This window comes from Eschrichtius robustus, chromosome 6 (assembly GCF_028021215.1).
Source record: "Eschrichtius robustus isolate mEscRob2 chromosome 6, mEscRob2.pri, whole genome shotgun sequence".
NCBI classification, from domain to species: domain Eukaryota; kingdom Metazoa; phylum Chordata; class Mammalia; order Artiodactyla; family Eschrichtiidae; genus Eschrichtius; species Eschrichtius robustus.
The window spans coordinates 10153079-10177236 of record NC_090829.1 but is presented as its reverse complement, the minus strand read 5'-3'; the positions used below and the strand labels follow the sequence as shown (position 1 = coordinate 10177236).

Genomic DNA, 24158 nt, shown 5'->3' with positions numbered 1-24158 from the left:
GGCGCTCAATATTTGTGGAATAAAATGAAGAAAATTTTAAAAAACCGAACAAACATAAAGTCTATCTTCAGCGAAGGCCCCAGAGATGGGCCATGCTCGTGGCCCCGGCCAGTGGGAAGAGGCCCTGGTAGGTTCTCTTTGGTTTCCCCTCATAGGTGGGGTGCGTCCTGATTTCTCACAGTGCTTGGTATCGCCACTTCTCCACACTCACCGGGCAGCATACTGGCCATTTCCATGAGATTACATGTCCTGTTTTCCTAATTTGCTCCCAAACTACAGATACTAGACACTGGAGAACGGAGAAGGAAAGGATGTCCGTAAGCGGGCTGAAAATAACCAGAGTATGGATCGTAAAAGTTCTGCAAGCAGCATGGAGTTCCTGAAGCAATACACAGGTGGTCCAGCAGAGACCACTTCTAATACAAAATACAGAACTTTCCCAAATGTAGAGAATAAGGCCTGAAGACTCTCTCATGTGACATATGGACAACTCACACATGAACTCAACTTCAAACTAAGACATTTCTTAAACTATAGGCACAGTCAGAAGTAAGAAAAGGTCAGGGTGCATTTCGGGCAGGTGGTTAAAAACATATACTTAAAAAAATAACGAAAGCACCGCCAAAATAATAATCACGTGAGTGATGATAGGCAGGTTAGCACAAGAGTAGAGCTGACCATGTGATCCTGAAAGTTCAATATTTCATTTTGGTTTGGGGCAGAGAGATATTTACAAAGGGCAGTGTAGCCGTTAAGAGCTGAAATCTATAGTCAGACTGCTTGATTTTGAATTTCTCCTCTACTCACTGGTGTTATAATTTGGGGAAACTGTATTAATCTCCGTGCATCAGTTTCCTCATGCGCGCAAGTTGGATAGTAGCCGTACACCTACTGCAGCTCTGCTGGGTTACATGAGATAATTCACGTAAAGCGCTCAACACAGGCCCTCGCGGCCGGGCTGTTACCGTCACGACCGTCAGCGTGCCCAGGGCCAAGGTACTTCACTCACCAAGATGAGTGTCCATCACCTTTGCACAGTATTTGCACATGGCATCCAGGTCATTCAACTGTCCTTGAAGGAGGGAAATCTGGGCTTCTAATTCTTCTTCCTAAAATGAAGGGAGCAAAAAGATATGAAAATAAAAGAAAAAACAATCAAAGAAAATCCCCAAAGTCCTCCAAATGATCTGGACTGTTAAAGAGCCACAGTGTCTTTTCAGCCCTAGACAGAACAAAAAGAAAGCAACAAATAAACAAGAGCAAACCTACTACTGCCACCACCAACAAACCAGAGTAAGGGTAAAGTGGAGGTTTAAAATAATCTGGACTTCTCCTAACTGAATGCCAGCTTTGCGCCACGTGTAGATGTTTACCCATACAACCTCGTATTACAAAAGTACATAAAATATCTTCAGTAACGACTGAGCCACACAAATTGAGAGAGTAAATGGGATTTCAGTGGCTCCTACTCCTTAGGCAGCTGGTACAAGACCATTACATTTTCTCACATACATTTGAGAAACCAAAGACTTCCATTTGTTTCAGACAAATCTCATCATTTTCTAGACAATGATAATCTGTTAAAACGTGAGATTTCCCAAAGCACTTGGAAAAGTTCTGTCCCCACAGCCCATAATTAGCTGCTCTTACGTTTCCTCTCTTGATAAGATACTAGAGGATTGTATTTATTTGACTGTTTCCAGGAAAAATACTCTGGGTGGGATAATTATCTAAACGGTAAAAGACAATCTAACTGTAACAAAAGGATAAAACGTGGGTTTGGGGGGGGGGGTTTTTTTTTTCTTTAAGAAAAAAAGGAATACATGCAAAAAAGTTCCCAAGGACATTTCGAAGATTAAGGGAGTTTTTCTCAGAGAAAGAGAGTAATCCTCAAAGCTGGATGAGGCTAGCAAATTGATTTTCCAGTGTTAGACACTTATCTTTTCACATAAGAATCCTCTGTGTCATCAAAAAAAAAGGGAAGAGAAACCTCCCAAGAGATATTTTTTCTTAGAGACTGAATATAATTTGACACATAGATGGAAATTAACAGTTGAAAAGGTTACTTGTAGGTGTACCACATTTTAGCGATACACATACGCAGCACTGAAAAGCACTGTTTTTAACGGCTGCCTGGAGGACGAGCCCTTAGGAAGATGCATTTAAATGCGTGACGCAGAAAACAGACATAGCCATAGCTCTAAAAACAAATTACTGTGAAATGCGCACGTAGGATTACACAAGCATGAACCATGTACTTTATACATCCCACAAGGCGAAGCAGCCTCTCTTCTGATACTCAAGTAAAGACAAATGCAACCAGGAGAAGCTCAGCCAGGGAATGATTACTGGGGCCTTGGGTAGGTGGTCTCAGGGCATTTTTCTTCTCCTTTTTCTCCTTTGTGTCTGCACAAACTTGAGTTTCCCCATTCTATCAGGACCCTATAGGAATTACAGAAAGAAGGCTACATCTGTTGGTTAACCCTGGTTGTGGTTCGTCTCCAAAGATGGCCACCATCCATGCCTTCCCTCCCTCAATGTACATGCTGTTCCACTCATCAAGAGGTAGTGTCTATTTCTCCTCCCCTCGAATCCTGGCTGGCCTGTCACTTGCCTTGATCCAGAGAATGCAGCAGAAGTCAAACTGTTCCAGCTGGGGGCTAGGGTAAGAGGCCTGCCAGCTTCTGCTTTAGAGGAACACAGCTACCATAGTTAGTAGTAAAGAAGCTCAGGCTAGGATACTGAAAGAGAGGAGAGACAATATGGAGAGAAAGAGGCCACAGGAGAAGCAGTGAGGTTCTAGACACGTGAATGACGTCTTCCTGGACCTTTCGGCTCAACCTGTCTGAAGCCAGCCAAATGAGTAACTCAGTCAGCATCACGTGGAACAGAAGAGCAGCCCAACCCAGCCTTGTCCCAGTGCCTGACCGGTAAACCTATGAGAAGTAACAACGCTGTTTTGAGGAGTGGGGTTTTGGGGTGGTTTGTTACGCAGCAACAGATAACTGACATAGTGACGGAATGGAAAGAACACTAGATCGGTATATGGCACGAGGAAATCTGAGTTCTATTCCCGGTCCTGCCATTAACAAGTCATGTAAACTTAAGTAATCCTCCACCCAGTCTGGGCCTAACTTTGGCACTCTCTGGAGAAGGCAGAAGTTAGATACTTTGCTCCCAGGGAGTTTACAAGCTTGGAGTTGGAATAGGAAAGGTATATAAACTAGAGGATGAGGTAGAGTACATGCAAGTCTTATAAAGAAATAAGAATAACTGCCCTGGGAATCCTGATCCCAGCCTCCTGTCCCTCCTATTGAACAAGTCACCTTTTCAACGTGCCACAGATACAAACCCAACTGGAAGAGTCTAGAACTGCACTGAGGCCAGTTCGTGGCAGTCTTTTGAAAGACGGGGACCCAGGTATGGCCAGAGTCTGTCCTTGCACTCGGCTACCATTTGGGGTGCTGAGAGCCCGGAATGGACAAAGGACACCAGGAATGTACCACCTCCTGGCTTAAAAACCTCTTGTCTATTTACTCTATGTATTAGTATTTAGTTTGGATTAAGCCATCACTTCGTATAAGATGCAAAAGCCCTTGGGAGCCTTAAACTGCAGCAGTCATTCCTACCGCAACGGATTTATTGTGTTCAGTTTGTTTTCTTTTTAAAAGTTGGGAGGGAAGAAGAGCTGGAGGTGACACAGGCCTTGCCTGTGGGTGGTGAGGCACTGACAGCTGGAGGGAAGTATGGAGCTCAAGGGGGTCTCTTCCTCCAAACACGTTAGTTACCGTGCTGGTAGGAACATGACTGTAGGGAAAATGGGCTGAGACTGGCGCCCTCTGAACTGTGCAGTGCACAACCTGCACAAGCGTACGGGGCAGACCCGAGAGCACGGCAGCCGGAAGCGCGTGCTGGCTGAGCACACGGGGATATAAGACACAGTCTTCCAGGCGTGCACTTTTGCTTAGGACACTGATGGCAGGTGAAGAGCATCTTGCTTGCCAAAATCCTGAGTAAACCTCAATACAAATGGCATCTGCTCTGTAGAAAATGGCAGTTTTCATTAATTTAAGCCTTTTTTTTCCCAAAGGAAAGCTGACACAAAAGCCCAATTATGAGATAAGCGGAGCATTCTGGTTGAAACAGGTTGAGGGGCCCAAGAACCTCTTCCGTTTGAAAGTTTGAAGTTCAGCGTATGATCTCTCTAGCGTTTGCTTAATCTTAAAATATTCCTAAGCCCTTCGACAATCACTCAGACTTTATAAATAGAAATGGCATCACTTGGAGGCAAAAGGGTAGGCTTGTCATTTATTCTTCACTCTTTCATATAATTACAGATAAAAGAAGAGCCGAGAATCAAGCTTCTAAAATTGTGGCAACTGACTTTCCGTTTCCATCTCAGCTTCTCAGGCTCCACATGCCTCCCGACTAACATGCTTCAGACACTGACAGCTTTAGTCATTTGTTTTCATTAATGGTCCTCTGTAATCAAAAACAAATGCTTGGCTAATTGCCTTGAGGTTTTATGAAAACAACCGGTTAGTGTCATTTCTATGTATAAATAAGACATGAAGAGAAACGCTTACTATATTTACTTTCACATACACGTTCTGTTACAGGAGGGAGGATGGTGAAACAGGGCGGAATTCAGGGGTAGACACACCTGGGTTTGAATCCTCTTTCTACCAGTTACTGGCTGTGTGATCTTGAACAAGTTCCTTAATTTCTTGGTCCCCTCACCCCCACTTGGCAGTACTGGTGGGAGAACCAAATGATAACACATGGAGAGTGTCTGGCAAAGAACAGGTACTCCATAAAGGCAATTATTCTTTTTTTAAACATTTTTTTTATCAGGTCAAAACAATAAAATAGATTTTAAATACAGAGGTCTATGATTCACTCTTAGTTTAAAACTTTTATGTGGTTCAGCCCAGAAAGATGAATTAGGGCTTGGGAGCCCATTACTGTCTTAAGTTCTGGATAATGAACTGATGTGTAAGGCAAGAAACTGATGGAGGATTATGAAGTAGGGTGGTGTGCAGACCACGTGTGCAACACAGCACCAGATGGACCTGGCAGCCCTGCAGAGAAGGACCAAGGACGAGGGCCGCCCCATCAGAAGAGGAAAACAGCTGGCATCTGACCCTTTTATAGTGGTTATGATATGCCTGACCCTGCGCTTCACGTGCATGAACTCATTTAATCCTCACAATGAACCTATGAGGTAGACCCTCTCATCATGTCCTACAAGAAACGTGGTCTCCTCTGTAAGTCACGTTCTCTGGAAGTGATGCCAAGGTTGACACAGCTGTTTGAGAACCCAAGTCACTTAACCCACTACTCCTATTTCCCCAGGTATATATATTCTTTCTTATGCTTGATTACTACTAGGACTTCCAAGGAATAACCTCGTATCTCAAGTTTCCTTTAAGAGAAATTCACTATTTCCAATGTTAAGTCCTAACCCCAAATGGCTTACTAAATTATTTTCCTTCAAAAACACTCAGGTATGATTGGCTGTGTTCCATTTAGTTTGCCGAATGATTTTTGCTTGGACTGTATCTGGAGAAATGTTTTTTGAATTTGCTTTTTAAAAAGTGGTGCTTCTACCACCATTCACCCCCAAATAGTTGATGCATCATTATACTTCCACTCACATATTGTATGTCTCAAATGTTTAAATTGTTTTATAATATATGGATTTTATATATCAATTTTGTTAAATGCTGCAACATCTTTATGTTCTTTCTGGGTTAATAACAGGATGAGACTTTGCAGTTCATTGTTTATTCACTTATTCATTAATTTCTTCAACAAATATATTCATTTGTATTGTGCTGGCCCTTGTGGGAAATATAATAACAAACGAGACATGTATTCCAACCTCTGCAAATTTAGCAGGAGGTCAGACCTATATACATCAAGCCAAGAGAGGGGTCAGGGAAGTTTCGCAGCAGATATGAAAAAAGAAACTTCACAGTTATGGGGAGGGCAGATGGCTTCCATAAAGGTAGAAATGAAGGCAGATTTTCTGGAAGAGGCAGCATTTCTGATGGGTCTTGAAGAAGGGGGACTTGGCTCAGAGGAAACGAAGGAAGACGTTTTAGGAGGCAGGGACCCAGAGAACAAAGGAGTGGAGTCAGAAAAGTGCGGGACAAGGGCAAAGCGCCTGTCACTGAGTCGAGGAGGGGCGTGGAGCACAGCAGGCGCGGAGGATCGGCAGGAAGGCTCCCCCTCCCTCCCTTCCATCCCTGTTATGTTTCTGCTTCAGATACTGATGTTTCGGGGGCTGGGGCCCAACGTGCGGACTGCGGTGCCCACTGCCCTGACACGCTGCCCTGCTCGTGATCACACAGGCGGCGGCAGGGTCCTTGTTCACGGACTAACGGAGACCCCGGCGAGCTCGGTTTGGAGAAAAGTGGGGCAGGAAGGGCACCAGGGTGGAGTTCCGCCGAGCTTCCGAGCGGGGTGTCCTCAGGTTGCAGAGCGGCAGACAAGCAACCGACACGCACTGGCAGGCAGCAGGAACAGGCTAAATATAGCAGCCAGAAGACAGGAGAGACACCCCGTCGTCGTCGAGCAGATGGGTGAACAAGGAGTGGGAAGTGAAGGAAACGGACGGTCTCCAGGAGGAAAAGTGGGAAGGCCTCAGATGTTCTGAGGAAGCTGTGGTTACATAGGGCAAAATACACACATGGTGTGGATGGAACCCCAGCCGGAGCATATGGTGCCAGCAGAGGAAGACGCCACTGGAAAACACAGACGAGGAGCACGAAGAAGGCTTTTCAGGAGCATAAAAATCAGTGCTCCGGGTGTGTGACGCAGGGAGCGAGCTGGGGCACAGTCACCAGCCCTAGCATCAGTGTGTATCACACCCACACGGACCGCCTCTGGGACCCCCACCCGAGAGCCGAGCTTGCTGAACCTCAGTTTCCTGTTTATAAAATGGGGATAAAAATAACCCCTATCTCAGCTGATTGTTGGGGATTGAATTACACGAGATATTCCAGATGAAGTGCTTTGCACAGTGCTTGGTGAATGGTAAACGCTCAGTAAATGTTCCTTTTGTTGTCTTTAGATTATTAATATAGTTTCTATAAAGTTATTCCAAGGAATTATGGACACAGGCAAAAACAACTCCCAGGAAATTCCTCGTCCTTTCGACACAGATCCGAAATGTCTAATGACAGGGGACTTGGTAACCTGTGCTACACACTGATGCACAGAATATTAGGCAACTTGAAATTAAATGTTCTCACAGGAGAACATTCAACAATAACATATATACTGACTGGAAAAGTAGTAGGTAAAGAATGACTCTGTTTTTGGAAAAAAGGGGAAAGACACTCAGCAAACTGTTTATATTGGTTATTCTCCAAACGGTGGGATTGTGGGTCATTTTCCCTCTTATTTTTTCTGGATTTTCTACGGTGAAATCAGATCATACTTTTGTAATCATCAAATCAAATTATTATTCAAATAACATAATAGAGAGAAAATAAGAAAAAAAAGTAAAAGGTGATTACTAAGGAGAAAAAGGAAATATTAATATTTTTAAATTACCAAAACTGATTCCAAATCAAACTGTAAGCAACACTGTCGTCTAAACAAATCTGTTCCCTAAACAACACCAAGCAGAAAGAATAACTTAAGTGAAATAATTTGAGAAAAAGTAAATGATTATAATATTTTGTCCAATGTACAATGTGCAAGCAGCACTTTCAGGGTAATGGCTCCTTTCTCTGCACTTAAAGTGGGAACATCACTGGATGCTGTTCTTCATGGGTTGCCTAAAAAGAATGTGATTCTTAAAGACACTTAAAAAAGTAAAGATGGTTATCAAATTCCCCCAGTAAATAAAACAGTTCCTATTTTCAGACAGGATGTAAACAAACATGTTAAATGTGAATGCAAAAGGCCTTTAGAAATTTTGAACTGAAACTCAAAGCTTAAGGTATTTAGCAACTCGTATCATTTCAGTGCTGGAATTTCCTTTAGAGATAATATATTTCAACCCCTTATTTTTATAAACAAATTTTAATATGGCTAGGTGGCTAGCTAGGAGCCGAACTTACACAAGCGGACTTTTTTTTTCTCAGCCGCTGAAGCAGTGCTATGTGCCAGCACTGAGATGCATACCACCCGTGGACACCAGAGATGTCCTTCCTCACAGGATGGGTTTTCATAACAATCACGGAGGCCCTTCCCTCCTCCCCATGTCAAGCTATAATGGGGTGATTCTCCTTCCAGCCTCTTACAGCCTAGAACAAAGGTGCTAAAACCTCAACTTGACAGTACTTTATGAATTTTCATACTTTAGTTTCCTCCAGCAAGCTGAATAAAACAACCACATTAAGGAATACTGCCCTGGGTTAGACGGGGGAGTAGGAAACACCAGAAATCTGTCTCCCCACCTACACAATAATTGCACCAGCAGAATCTGCGGGATGTAACTATTTTGGAATGCTGGAGTCTACTGAAGACTGTCCACTTCCCGGGGAAGGCATGGAGGGTAGACTGCAGTTAACTTCGGTCCATTTCAGCTCTTAGCACAACAGGAGCTACCTGGGATCCCCACCCCCTAGCCCTGTGGCAGGCAGCTGTGCCCTTGTTCTTAGAGCAGCTTGCATGCAGCAGCTTGTGGGAGCCAGAGTGGGCAAAAAGGACCCTGCCCTTCAAATATCGGGGATCTGTGCTGATCACTGATTGCTGTTTCTGATCACAGAGGTGCAGACAAAGAGGAGGGTGGGCATTGTCACACCTCCTTCCATTATTGCAAACTTCTCCCTCTCCAGATGAAGTGACTTCCAGTGGATTTAAACAGCCTGCACCCTTTATGCCCCACTTCATTTTTCTCTTTCTCCCCTTTGGGGAGCCAGACATTAAAGACTAGGACATTTACTAGATACTTAATGTTTTGTAATAACCTATAAGGGAAAAGAACCTAAAAAAGAATATATATATATATATACACACATATATGTATATATTTATCCCTAGGATGCAAGGATGGTTCAACATATGAAAGTGTGAACAACACCACATTAACAAAATGAGAAAAAAAAACACATGATCATCTCAATTGGCGCAGAAAAAGCATTTAAAAAAATTCAACACCCTTTCATGATAAAACCATTCAATTAACTAGTGAAAGGAAGGTACTTCAACATAATAAAAACCATACATGAAAAATACCACAGCAAACATCATATTCAATGATGAAAGACTGAAAGCTTTTCCTCTAAGATCAGGAGTAGAAAAAACAAGGATGTTCCACCTTCACAACTTTATTCAACACTGGAAGTTCCAGCCAGAGCAATTACACAAGAAAGAGAAATAAAAGGCATTCAAATTGGAAAGGAAGAAATAAAACTATCTCTGTTTTTAAATGACATAATCTTATATGTAGAAAACCATAAAAATTGCTGAAAGAAATTAAAGAGAAATAAATGGAAATAAAATTCCAAGGTTATGGATTAGAAGACTTAACATTGTTAGAATGTCAATACTATCCAAAATGATCTACAGAGTCAATGCAATCTCTATCAAAATCCCAATGACATTTTTGCAGAAAGAGAAAAATTCAACCTAAAATTCATATGGAATCTCAAGGGACTCTGAGTAGTCAAAACAATCTTGAAGAAGAACAAATCTGGAGGACTTACACTTCCTGATTTCAAAACTTACGACAGATTTACAGTAATCAAAACAGCATGGTACTGGCAAAAAGACAGACATATAGATCAATAGAACAGAATAAAGAACCAGAAATAAACTCTCACATATAGGGTCAAATAAGTTTTGCAAGGGTGCCAAGACCATTCAACGTGGGAAAGGACAGTATTTTCAATAAATGGTGCTGGGAAAACTGGATATCCATTTGCAAAAGAATTGAGTTGGACCCTTATCTCTCACCATAAACAAATAATTAACTCAAAATGGATCAAAGACCTAAATGTACGACATAAAACTATAAAACACTTAGAAGAAAACAGAGCAAAACTTCATGATGTTAAATTTGGCAATGATTTCTTAGATATGACACCAAACACACAGGCATTAAGAGAAAAAGTAGAAAAACTGGACTTCATGAAAATTACAAAAATTTTGTGCATCAAACATTTTTTTGTGCATAAAAAACTGTGCACAAAAAATCAAAAAATTTGTGTTTTTGTGCACAACAGAGTAAAAAGGCAGCCCACAGAATGAGAGAAAATATTTGCAAATCATATGTCTGATAAGGGATTAATACACAGAATATATAGAGAACTCTTAAAACTCAATAGCAACGAAAACAAAAAAACCCAACCTGATTAAAAAATGGGTTAAGGACTTGAATAGATATTTTTTCAAAGAAGATATACAAATGGCCAACGAGCACATGAAAAGATGCTCAACATCACTAATCATCAGGGAGAGGCAAATCAAAACCATAATGAGATACCATCCCATACCTATTAGGATGGCTACTATCCAGAAAGCAGATAATAACAAATGTTGGTGAGGATGTGGAGAAATTGGAACCCTTGTACACTGCTGGTGGGAATGTAAAATGGTATAGGCTGATGTGGAAAACAGTATAAATGTTTCTCAAAAATTAAAAATGGAATTACCGAATGATCCAGCAATTCCGCTTCTGGGTACATACCCAAAGTAACTGAAAGTGGAGTCTCAAAGAGATATTTGTACACCCATGTTCACCGAAGCATTATTCATAATAGCTAAAATGTGGAAGTAATTCAAGTGTCCACTGACGGATGGATAAGCAAAATGTGGTAAGTACCTACAATGGAATATTATTCAGCCTGAAAAAGGAAGGAAATCCTGATATATGCTACAACGTGGATGAACCTTGAAGACATGCTAAGCTAGTCACAAAAATACAAATACTGTATGGTATTTACATACAGTACCATTTATATGAGATACTTAAGAGTAGTCAAAATCATAAAGACAGAAAGTAGAATGGTGGTTGCCAAAGGAAGGGTGGCGAGGGAGGCGAGGGTTATTGTTTAACGTGTACAGTTTCAAATTTACAGGATAGGCTGAGTTATGGAGATGGACGCACAACACAATGAAAGAATTTAATACCACTGAACTGTACACTTAACAATGATGAAGATGGCAGATTTTATGTCCATTTTACCAAAATAAAAAAAAAAGAATACTGCCTTCTTATAAAGTTAAAAATGGCCTGCCCTAAAATAAGCGTGGCCAGGTGAGGCACGGGCCAGGCTTCTGCCAGCCGGGCTCTCTGACCACGCTCCCTCATTCCATCACTAACAGGGACCATCCGAAGCTGTTCCCCGCAGCAGCCCACGAAGAGCTGCAGGGCAGGGCCACCAGGTGAAATAGAGGGAGAAACTCACTTTTCCATGCAAACATTTGCCGTACTGTCTTTTAGCAAATCCCTCAAGTTGACCAATTACATATTAAATCCACATTCACTTCATTGGTTTCCATGTGGCAGTGTTCCAAATATCCTTTTGAAGTCAGGTGTGGGCAGTTAAAATAATTAACTCCAATCACGTGCTTGCCGTGGATGGGACAGGGGATACAGATTGTTTATAAACAACAATTTACAAGTAGAACATGTGAAGCTCACAAAATTTAGAGAGAGAAGTTTCTTCTTATTCAACTTCCTCTCATAATTTTTACTGAGGAAGTAAAAAAAGATCGTAGTTTCTTACCCCATTTTATTTTTCTGGGCTCTGATAAGGCAGAAATTACCGACTGTCCAGGCATGACTAGTAACTTTTTTTTTTTGCAGAAGAGAGTTAAAACACAGCCTCTCTGTGCTTCAGTACTCTCATCTGTAAAGTGGGCGATAATTACAGAACTGACCTCAGAGTCTTTTGAGGGTTAAAGGAGCTAATACATGCAAAATGTCCTAACAGTAGAGTTGACACATGGAAAGCACTTACCCATCACCGACTAGGAGAACATGTTCACACCGGGATGTATCTGAAGCTGGCTTTATCTACAGAAAATCTCATTTCTGACTTGGTATTCCATTAACCTTACTCAGACTAATTCTTTTCAATCTTTAATATGCATGGAAATCACCTGGAGAATGCCTAATTTAGCAGGTCTGAGGTGGGGCCTGAGAGTCAGTACTTCTAACAAGCTCCCAGGAGATGACTACATAGCTGGTCCATGGACCACACTCTGAATGGCAAGGATTTAGACTTCTGAATACAGCTGCCAACCTCTCTGGGAAGGCTGTGAAGCACTTTACTATTTCCCCGCTCTAAGGCGGTTTTAACAGATGCCTGCATGGTTAGATGCCTATTTGGTAACAGTCCAAGAGACCTCTTCTCAACATGGAGTAGGATGCGGGGAGGAGAAGCAGGGTGACAGGCTCCCAAGACAGCTTTCCAGTGTCCCTATGCCAGTTCTGCCCAGAGTGGCTTCACTGTTCTATTCAGAACTAATTCTTACACTGTTTGGGGTCAATTTATTCTACTGTAAGTACAAGCACTTATTTAAAAAAATTTTTTTTAACATCTTTATTGGAGTATAATTGCTTTAAAATGGTGTGTTAGTTTCTGCTTTATAACAAAGTGAATCAGCTATATGTATACATATATCCCCATATCTCCTCCCTCTTGCGTCTCCCTCCCACCCTCCCTGTCCCACCCCTCTAGGTGGTCACAAAGCATCGAGCTGATCTCCCTGTGCTATGCGATTGCTTCCCCCTAGCTATCTATTTCACATTTGGTAGTGTATATAAGTCCATGCCAATCTCTCACTTCGTCCCAGCTTACCCTTCCCCCTCCCGGTGTCCTCAAGTCCATTCTCTACATCTGCGTCTTTATTCCTGTCCTGCCCCTAGGTTTTTTTTTTTAGATTCCATATATATGTGTTAGCCTACGGTATTTGTTTTTCTCTTTCTGACTTACTTCACTCTGTATGACAGACTCTAGGTCCATCCACCTCACTACAAATAACTCAATTTCATTTCTTTATATGACTGAGTAATATTCCATTGTATATATGTGCCACATCTTCTCTATCCATTCACCTGTCGATGGACATTTAGGTTGCTTCCAGGTCCTGGCTTTTGTAAATAGAGCTGCAATGAACATTGTGGTACATGACTCTTTTTGAATTATGGTTTTCTCAAGGTATATGCCCAGTAGTGGGATTGCTGGGTCGTATGGTCGTTCTATTTGCAGTTTTTTAAGGAACCTCCATACTGTTCTCCATAGTGGCTGTATCAGTTTACATTCCCACCAACAGTGCAAGAGGGTTCCCTTTTCTCCACACCCTCTCCAGCATTTATTGTTTGTAGATTTTTTGATGATGGTCATTCTGACTGGTATGAGGTGATACCTCATTGTAGTTTTGGTTTACATTTCTCTAATGATTAGTGATGTTGAGCATCCTTTCATGTGTTTGTTGGCAATCTGTATAATCTTCTTTGGAGAAATGTCTGTTCAGGTCTTCTGCCCATTTTTGGATTGGGTTGTTTGTTTATCTGATATTGAGCTGCATGACCTGCTTGTATATTTTGGAGATTAATCCTTTGTCACTTGCTTCATTTGCAAATATTTTCTCCCATTCTGAAGGTTGTCTTTTCGTCTTGTTTATGGTTTCCTTTGCTGTGCAAAAGTTTTTAAGTTTCATTAGGTCCCATTTGTTTATTTTTGTTTTTATTTCCATTTCTCTAGGAGGTGGGTCAAAAAGGATCTTGCTGTGATTTATGTCAGAGTGTTCTGCCTATGTTTTCCTCTAAGAGTTTGATAGTGTCTGGCCTTACATTTAGGTCTTTAATCCATTCTGAGTTTATTTTCGTATACAGTGTTAGGGAGTGTTCTAATTTCATTGTTTTACATGTAGCTGTCCAGTTTTCCCAGCACCACTTACTGAAGAGGCTGTCTTTTCTCCATTGTATATTCTTGCCTCCTTTATCAAAGATAAGGTGACCACACGTGCACGGGTTTATCTCTGGGCTTTCTATCCTGTTCCATTGATCTATATTTCTGTTTTTGCACAAGTACTTATTTTAAAGCCCAATATAAATTAATTTTGTTGGGTTATGCATGCTCTCTTCTGCAACTTTCGATAAACAGAGGCTTGTTTAAGTATATCCGAGAATAAAGGATGCTTTTCAAACGTAAATGCAATAAAAAGAAAATGGTAGAACATGTCATTATCTATGGTATTTAAATTCATCCCTGATTTTCTGAAGATATTTTAATAATAATCATAATAAGTAATATCTGTTAAATGCATTGATCATTTAGAAATATGCTTTTCTGCCTATTACCATTTCAACATTATGAGCTATTTTAATCTAACTTTGCCTTTCTAGAGGTTGTTTACAAAAAAAAAATAGAGTAAATGGAAAAGAATAGTGACAAATAACTGGATCATGTACTATAAATTTTAAAGTAAACTGAATAAACGTACAGTCCTGAAAAGACATACTGGAAATTAAAATAAAATCTTTAACTAGGACAACCTCACACAGGTGTAATCAGTGGAAGAATAAAACCTTACTTGCATAGTTATAAACCTTCTATTTGCAAAAATCCTGTTACTGCTCTTTTAAAAAAACCATCATATGCATATGGCTTCTCTTAGGAACTTCCTAGCCTTTAAAAATTCAAAAGGTATAGAAATGTTAAGCTCAGTTGTTAAGGCAATTGCCGGTCTTTTGAATATTTTAACTGGAAAAAAAAAGGCTCTCTCCTAGAAGGGATTGTGTTTGACAGGCTAACTAAATGGCACTTGTGGGGAAATGTCCCCATCTTTTGGGCTTTTAGGCTATCGCCTTCATGTTGTATTTTTATAATTAGGCAACCTGACCGATCTTTTGTAAACCAGAATGGTTCTCTCCTTCACCATGCCTATCAGCACAGATGTCACTTTATTTATCAAGGTTTTCCCCTCTCGACTTACACGTGATCAGACCAGCTGATGAAACCACCCAGCCAGCACGGAGGCCTCCGGCTGGGCTTCTCATAGAGTTGCTGTCTGGGTAGAACCATCTGCGTGCTTTCCCTTGCTGTTTCTGGCACCAAAGTAGGCGTCTGCACAATGGCTGACCCAGACAGAAGGGCCTCAGCCAACACTGCTTCTCTACGGCAAGGCTAACTGACCTGCGTGAGGAGGAAATGTGCACCCCTGTACCACAATGCTCTGGGCTACTGACCCCCATGATGTCCCATTAGAGACAGACAAAAAATGGCGCCCGACAGAAATCCAAGTTGAGGATCACGCATGGTTTAAGAAGTACTTCAAGTTATAATTGGTAAAAGGAAACCAAGTGTTGGAACAGCTTTGATTAACACAAAGATTACCAATTCTGAGATTTATGGAATAAAAAAAAAAAAAGTGAGAAGGAAATACTTCTTTAAATTACTGGTTTATTTACATACCTATCACACTTTAAAATTTTTTGTCCCTTAAACTAATTTATAAAAACCCCATTTTCACTACATACCAACAACTCTTGCTACTTTTCATATGCGGTTGGTGAACGCCACTGGGAAATGAGGTGACTTTTCAGGTTCTAGAAAAGGCCAGAGGAAAAGCCTAATGCATCTGAATCCTTGCACAGCAGAAAAAAACCCTCAACAGCCTTCATTCATTCCTAAACATTTACTGAGTGCCAGACACAATATCTGGCTCAGGAGATACTGTGATAGAGACAAGTGCCTGGAAAAGCCTTATAACTAAATACAAGCAGTTCTCAGACACTGAAAGCAAAGGAAGCAACTGCAGATAACCTAGGACATGCCTCATCTTTAGATGCTGCTTCTGTAGATTAGTGGAGGGACTCCGGAATCTGTAGCTTCAGTAGGACCACAGCTACCTCCTGGAAGTGCTTAAAGCTTCCAGAAGGTGGCAGGGAAGGCTCCATGGGACACGAGGTACTTGGGCAGAGACTGGAAGGAACTCTAGGAGTCTTAGGGCCACATGAATCATTTTGGTCAGAAGAGACAGTGGAGCAAAGTAGCACAGAGGTGTGAGACAGCGTGCTTGATTTGAGGTACGAAATAGCTGTGCATTCCTGAAAGGCTGGGGATTTGGAGGGAGGCTCTCACCGTAACGCTGGACAGGGTGAGAGTATCAAGGACCCTGCAGGCTGTGCCTCAAGATTTATCCCAGGGAAGAAGGAGCCCCTGCAGAATTCTGATGGGGACTCAGACACTCACAGCGAGAAAGCTGATGTTATAAATACTAGGGATGTATGTGGCCATTAAGAAAATGGACTTATTCTAAAAGTTCTGATTAGCAGGGTACGGTTATTGAACCGAGAACTGAGAACTCAGTTACTGAACTGGGAACAAAAAATTAATACAGAAAGTGTAATCTTTCTATAACTTCCTTTCCCCAACCCAACCAAAATCAGAAGCTGCACGTCACACCCAGAGTAAAGTCAGTTCTGTTCTGATGCTTGTTTTGAAAATGTGAACTTGTTCCAACGAGATCGATGGATTAGGGAACAACAGAGCACAGTGTGAATCCCACGTTTGCTTATGCACAGTTGCATCCACAAGAAACACTGGGTGAATGCAGAGAACTGCGCGAAGCTGGACCCAGACACGCAGGAATACACAGAATGCATACATGCGCACACCTCGCACATCTGCCAGCGACCTGGGTTCACGGTGTGTGTGACAAGCTGCACCCATAACCCAAATCTGTCAGATTCCGAAGAATTCTCCTTCCATTACTTCACTGTAACTCATAAGCTGTGACCTTTCCGATGATGTTCACTTCCCCAACCAAGCAGCAGGTGTTTTTCAAGGTAAAGGGTCATATTTATTGCAGTATTTATTTCGTAATCATTTTAACATGTGTCAAACCAACTAGGTTCCTACGTCATGGTGTCACTGATGAAGTTTTTCAGTGTTGTTCCCCAATCCCATCTTCCCCATGAGTCCAGTGGTTTTTAATGATCTCGTACAGCCTGGTGATTTGGGGGAACGTATAAACTGCCTCCAGCAAAACTGACCGTTCCGAAGATGCCTGCTCATTTGAAGATGAATACACTCATGACAATCAAATTGATATATTTTCCCACAGAGGTAACTGTTTGCAGAAAAGCTTCGGTCTGGAGATCACGGCGGCACGTGGCAGGGCTGACTGAACTCTGACTCCGCGCGGGAGGGGCGGGGGCGCTGGTGCCCCCAGTGTTCACTCCACCTCTTCCTCCGCAAGAGGGTCCTGCAGCCACCCAATCCAGAGCCGCAGGAAGACATGGTCGGTCTCTCTCCTTTTCTTGCTTCTAACCTGAGGGAGGGCCTGCTCTGAGCAGGGCTAGGCAGAGAGGTGCAAGGAACTGGGGCCCCTGAAGATGCTGATGAGTTTCTAAATCATCAGCTCCAAACCTTGACTGGACATTTGAACAAGCTGGGAAGCTTTTAACAATGACCAGGACCCAAGCCCCAACCAAAAGATTCTGATTCAGTACTTCTGTTACCGGTATTTTTTTAAGCTCTCCAGTTGATGCTGATGTGCAGCCAGGAATGAGAAGGTCTTTGGACTTATTTGAGCTAATAATTTTCTTTACTATTTGAATCGGTTTGAGTCAGGATTTCCGTTATAGTCAGCTCAAAGCATCCTAAATAATGACGCTCTCTTTGGAATGAAATGCAAGGTCCAGGATTGAAACAGTCTTTACATTTGATCCGTCCATCTCATAAATTTAAATCTCAGTTCCTGGCAAAAGAATCAGGCCGGCTCATTTATTTGAGGGGGAAAGAAAAAAAATCTTGTGCTGATCCAACCTTCAAACCTAATTTGGAGACTTTCATCAAGGGTATCAAAAAGGAGTTTAGTCATAACAGAGCCTACGGATGGGTGAATTTGATTATAGACACTGAGAAAAAACTCAACATTCATTCATCCTGGGCAGTAAATAGCTATTAATAGTCTAGCTGGATGAGATTAGAATTTGATTGTTGTCTAGGGATGAATTTAAGATTTCTGTAAATGTTAGCATTATTACCTAGTGGTTCCTTGCTGGTTTCATTCTTTCTTTCTTCAATTTCATTTTCCAAAGTATTGTTCTTGATGTTTCACAGAATATGTATCTTTATACCATGATGGATGAGTAAGAGATGCATGTAGAGTATACAAATATGCTCCAGACCCAGAAGACTGCCTAGAGTGTAGACTGAGCACTCCCTGATGCTAAGCAATGTGGCAAGCATTTCTCACAGTTTATTCTAGACTGACTGGGGTGTTATTCTGCATGTTGGGACCCCTGCCGACTTGTGGACTGTGCGGTGGGGGATATGTGTGTATGTGGGCAGGTTAACGATATCACTTTGCTAGTTCTTTCCACTTCCCTGTTAGTGGAATCCTTGAGGTATCTGAGGGGACACATGAAAGAACTCAGGTAAGCGTTGCAAACTTTCATGACCTTGTTTACAATTCTGCCTAGGGGTCCAGCATCAGGAGGAGGAGCCCCCAGAGCACTTGGCTTTGAAGGCCAGTGGGGCTTGACTGCAGGAGCTCCACAGGACTGGGGGAAACAGAGACTCCACTCTTGGAGGGCACATGCAAGGTCTCATGCCCACTGGGATCCAGGGCTAAAGCAGTTACTTCACAGGAACCTGGGCCAGACCTACATGAGGGTCTCGGAGGGTCTCCTGGGGAGGCGGGGGGCAGCTGTGGCTCAACCTGGGGGCATAAAAATTGGTGGCAGATATATCGGGGAGTATTCATCTTCGTGGACTCTCGCTGGAGGCTGACATCTTGCTTGGGTCATTAGTTCCAAGACCTGGCTCCACCCAACAGCCTGTAGGCTCCAGTGCGGGGACACCTCAAGCCAAACAACAGGGCGGGAACACAGCCCTACCCATCAGCAGACAGGCTGCCTGCCTAAGTCCTCCCGAACCCACGGCCCCCTCTAAACACACCCCTTGACACGGCCCTGCCCCCAAGAGGGCCAGAAAGCAGCTCCACCCACCAGTGGGCAGGCACTGGCCCCTCCTGCCAGGCAGCCTGCACAAGCCTCTAGACCAGCCTCACCCACCTGAAACACCAGAAACAAGAAAACTGTGCTCCTGCCGCCTGCAGACGGTGTCCACGAATGCAGGCCAGACACTACCCTGGGACCAGCTGGCCCCTGGTCCTTGGGTGATGAAAGGCGAGCGTACTGCTGGGAAACATAGGACGTCCCCGACAGAGGGCCACTTCTGCAAGGTCCAGAAACATAACTAGCCTACTATATACATAAAAATACAAATAGAAACTTAAACAAAACGAAATGGCAAAGGAATATGCTCCAGACGGAGGAACGAGGTAAAAGAAGCATTAAAGCAGAACAGTAAGAACATCAAAGGTGAAAAAACAATTGGGAAATATGACCAAGAAAGGCAGGAATCAGAGTCTAGTCAGGGGTCTACGAATAAATGATGGGGGTGGGGGAGGAGTGGCCCCTTTCATAAGTACTTTTCCAGTTGAAACACTTTTCTTTACCCTTTTCTCTCATTTTCCAAGGCAGCCCATAACTTTTTAGAATTTAATATAAAGCTAATTTGTTCATGGCTTATTACAATCATCATGCTTTGAGTTACTGCTGTTAAAGTTTCTAACAACTGACCTAAGTAACTCTGGAACACGCCGTTTTGACTAGAAATGATGAGGCTACGGACAGGACTGTACTAAGTTGGTAACGATTCTGAGGGAAAGGAGGAATGGCTTTGCCATCATCTTAAATAAAAAGGAAGCTTGGGAATTGGACTATATTATCTTCTGGTGATCCATATAGTCAAGGCTTTGTAAATCCTTCGGCCACACTGTAATGTCAGGGCTGAGAGCCGTCTTGGTGGTTGTTTTTTCTCACATATTTAAAAAAGTTGCTCGGGACTTCCCTGGTGGCGCAGTGGTTACGAATCCGCCTGCCAATGCAGGGGACACGGGTTCGAGCCCTGGTCTGGGAAGATCTCACGTGCCGCGGAGCAACTAGGCCCGTGAGCCACAACTACTGAGCCTGCGCGTCTGGAGCCTGTGCTCCGCAACAACAGAGGCCGCGATAGTGAGAGGCCCGCGCACCGTGATGAAGAGTGCCCTCCGCTTGCCGCAACTAGAGAAAGCCCTCGCCAAAAACGAAGACCCAACACAGCCAAAAAAAAAATTTAATTAATTAATTAAAAAAAAAAAAAAGTTGCTCGTGACCAACTGTACCTCACAAGCAAACACCTCAGCAAAGGTCAGGCATATATGAGCAAAGTTTACTAATCTAATCAAATAAAGTTACGACAGTTAATCAGGTGCATTTGTAATGACAGACATGCTTATTAAGAGGCTTAATAAAGCATGAACGGTGAACTCTGTGTAAATGATTATGTTTATTATTATTTTTATGGTCAAATGAATTTTATTTTTGTTTTTCTTTTCTCATCTTATTATTAGTTATTTGTGTCATTGCTAGCAGGTTTTCCTGGTACCATCCATGTTTTTTTAATCATCACTGCCACAGTATAGAAAGATTCTGAATCCTTCCAACAATGGCCACTCCCTCTTGGGGCCTTTACTAACCTAAAACATGCTTTTAATTTAATTAGGAAAAAAGTCACCTCCTTTGGGTACAGGACTTGGGGAATGGATACTACCTTTGAGCAGAGAAAGAAACAGCCCCCAGCTCAGGCTTGCTGCTTGGTGAGCCTCGCCCAGGCTGGGTTTAGCGCCCACCTGCCCTCAGTGGGGCTCTCATGAGCGGTGCCCAGGCTGCACCGGTAATGCCTGTCACTCTGTTCCCTCCTCCCCTGCGGGAGGTGTGAGCTTCCCGGCACTCACACCGGTCCATGATTGCCTGACACACGGGCATCTCGGAGCAAAAAACTGGGGGGGAAGATAACAGGGCTGAGGGAAGGAAAAAGGCGCCCAAGCCTCTGACTGACCCTCTGGGTACAGCAGCTCTGGCACGAGGAGCAACCAGAAAGGCGTGACTCGGCCTTAAGGTTTCAAGGCAAGGGGCAGGCCGCCTGACAAAGATTCCCCCCCCCCCCGCCTCCCCTCCCGCTTTGCTCGGTAGGCCTAGAGTTCCTACGACAGGAGCAAAACCATTCTTTCTGGGAGTAAAGCCCAGCGGATTAAAAATACAGCGTCCTGGAAAAGTGAACATAGGTGTTTCAAAGGATAAATGATGAGATGTTAGGGGTAGAAGACTTAAAAGCAGGACGGCGCTGGGTAGGAGGCGCTGGGGATGCCATCGAGGCAGAAGGAGGAGGACCACCCAACAGCATCCTCAGCTTGGCCTCTGGCCTTGGCTGACTGCCGTCTGCACGGGACAATGGGAAGCCCTCACTTCCTTCCCTGCCACGCACATGTGCGCTTCGGGGCACAAATTACTGTCCCTAAGGTAACGTGGCATTAAAAGATGAAATAAATGTCAAGTTTCAAGAAAGGCCATTGGAAGGAAGCAAATGCTATCAATGACACGTTTAATTTGGGATCATTCAAACCCACAGGGATTTCTGGCCAGGAATTCTAAATATTTCTAATTGCTTCACTTGAGCTCTCCCCACACCACTGTCTCTGCCTCTGGGGCAGTGATCAGCATGGTCTAGTCTGGCATCTTGGCGTTTCATGGAGATTATGAGGCTGAAGACAAATGATGGAGGAAGAGGGCCCAGCACGAGGGGATAAGCGGCTCATTCATCCCCAAAGGGCGACATCTTCACCGCCCTAAAAAGGGCATTAAGTCAAGGTTCAGCACTCCACTCCCTGTGGTTCTGTTTTCAGAGGCTCCTCAGAGTTTTTGGTTAAAAATAAACTTATTGATGCATAAAGATGTTAAAAGTTGGTTATAAAACTTTAACGGAAGTTAAATTAATATTGTCATCCTATAAGCTGTCGACAACAGAGCGTTCTTTATGATGTTCCCTCTGATGTTCCCATTTCTTTGCAATGATATTACGTGGACTGGGTAAGGCAAAAAGAGAGCGAGAGAAGGATGGGACACTCCTACAAAGATATGGTCCATCTTCCCTGACCCCGAGCTGACACACTGGCAGAAAGACTTGTTATGTGAGCACGATTCACATGACACCAAATGACAACTAAATATCATGGATCAACTATCTGAGTTCATTTTGGCCTTAAATTAAAATCCCTGTCGTGAGACTTAAAACAGAAGCCAGAAAAACTGATATTTAAATTCATTTTATATCTATTCATTTCAATAAACTATCTTAAATGGGAATGCATTTTCAATAGGACTGTTATTTTAATCCAGTTATCATTAGTATTACTGATTAAATGAGAGATTACAATTATATATTATTTGTAAAATCCTGTAATTAGATACACTCTAGATGCCAGTTTTCAATTCCATGCGCAAGCCCGAAAAAAATCCATTGTAATCAATACTTTCCATATAATATACCTTCTTAGGAATTATACATCACTGACTGAAGAGAAAAATCTTATAGCCAGGGAAAGTCTGACCTACTGGGAAGGCCACTGCTCAATTTCTCTCTTCCAACTACCAGTCCAACTCAAGCTGCCTGAAAATCCACAACTAAAACATCACTGATACAACAGAACTGGCTCTTTTCAAACGTAAATGCTTTAGGGAAGGATTAGATGAACCGTTTTGGCAATTAATACTTAAGGGCTAACTGGTCCATCAAAGTGTCTGGTCACCCGCTTCTACCACCTTTCCACACCGCCATGGACTTCTCTAAACCTTTCCCCTGGCTGACTGGGTTTAGAGTGGGCATGGGATTTAATTCTGCCCAACCGATGAGATGGGAGGGAAAGCCTGCTGGGGAACTTCCAAACAGACTTCTCTAGAAGATGCTGTGTGCATGTGAGGGGGTAGGGGTGACAGGACACCTGCCGGGTTCTGTGGCAGCCTTCTTGAGAAAAATGACGGGAGCAGGTTGAGGACGAAGCCAAACACACTGAGGTGGCCGAATGGAAAGCTGGCGACCCTAGTGCTGAATCGTCCAACTCCACACCTGCCTCTCTCGGGACTCTTGTTATTTTAGATAATAAGCAACAGATTTCCTCATTTGAGATAGTAATTTCTCTTACTCTTACCAAAAGCAACTTGATATAAGCCCAACTATCTTACACTCTGTCAGAGGATGTCAGGGAGGAGAGAACAGCTACGGCAGGCACTGCCGACCACCTGCTCAATATCCGCCCCCCACCGTCTCTCCTTAGGAAGTCTCAGGGTCTTCGTAAGGGAAAACAATGGCTGCAGTTGGTGGAAGAAGAAATATGTCTGTGGTTCAAGTCTAATCTCTCACACGAAGCTTGTCTGGACCAATAAAGCCCATGGTGGTCTATCTTTTGAATCCGTATTAGTTACTGTCTTTACTGTTGGATAGCATTAAACCATCTTATGCCTCTCCTGCTGATGAGTTATATTTTTATTTAGTGTAATTATTACTTAACTTTTGATGTGTTCTCCCCTCCCCAATTTCACTGTAAGCACCTTCATTGGGACTGCTCTCATATGTCTTATATGGATATGTCTTGAATTCCAATTTCTAGAACATGACCTGAGATGATGTAATCAGGTAATGTAGATCAGGTAATGTTCAGGTTGTCTATACTTCCAGAAGTATGAGTCTGCTTTCAAATCTGTTTTCACTCATCTGACACTTTTTGTCATTTTGTTGTGATAAAGGAGAGATCAATGAATACTATAAAAATAAATCCTATCAGTATGACAAAGGCATATGTTCAAACTACTGTAGGACAAAGATGAGTGCGTGGGGGGGGGTGGTCACAGAGACACAGGGTGGCACCCCCAGTGGTGCTGCGAGCCTGCAGGTGGTGGGTAGCTCATTACACACCCTGTCTTATGCAGGGACTTTCAGCTCAGATAATTTTGATTTCCTGTGGTTTAGAGAGGATTCTGAACCATTTATAAGTTTAGATCTTTGGAGATTGGTATGTAATTATCACAAAGCATAGCATAATGTCTTGCAGTTCATCAGGAATTCAGACAAGATCGTTTAGTTGGCTAATGTGCTTAAAGATTAGAACTTATTCACCTACACAAATCAATTTTAGAGTCTTTCTCATATTCCCTATCTTCAACCTTAGCAAAGATATTCTTGGAAAACGACTTGGCAACAATCACAGAACATGACTAATGATGCTAAAACAAGTTAAAATTTATTTAGCAGTCAGATGAATGACCAACTAAAATAGATTTCTAGAAAACTAAGTAC

The 24158-nt window shown here is 42.7% G+C and overlaps 1 protein-coding gene across 1 annotated transcript in view; it reads right to left on the bottom strand.

The window, feature by feature from the left end:
* The window catches only part of TBC1D5 (TBC1 domain family member 5), a 535061-nt gene that overhangs the window by 19489 nt on the left and 491414 nt on the right, over nucleotides 1-24158 (bottom strand). The window contains exon 20 of the mRNA XM_068545866.1: nucleotides 1010-1109. Coding sequence (XP_068401967.1) covers nucleotides 1010-1109 — 100 coding nt within the window. The remainder of the gene's footprint in view (nucleotides 1-1009; nucleotides 1110-24158) is intronic.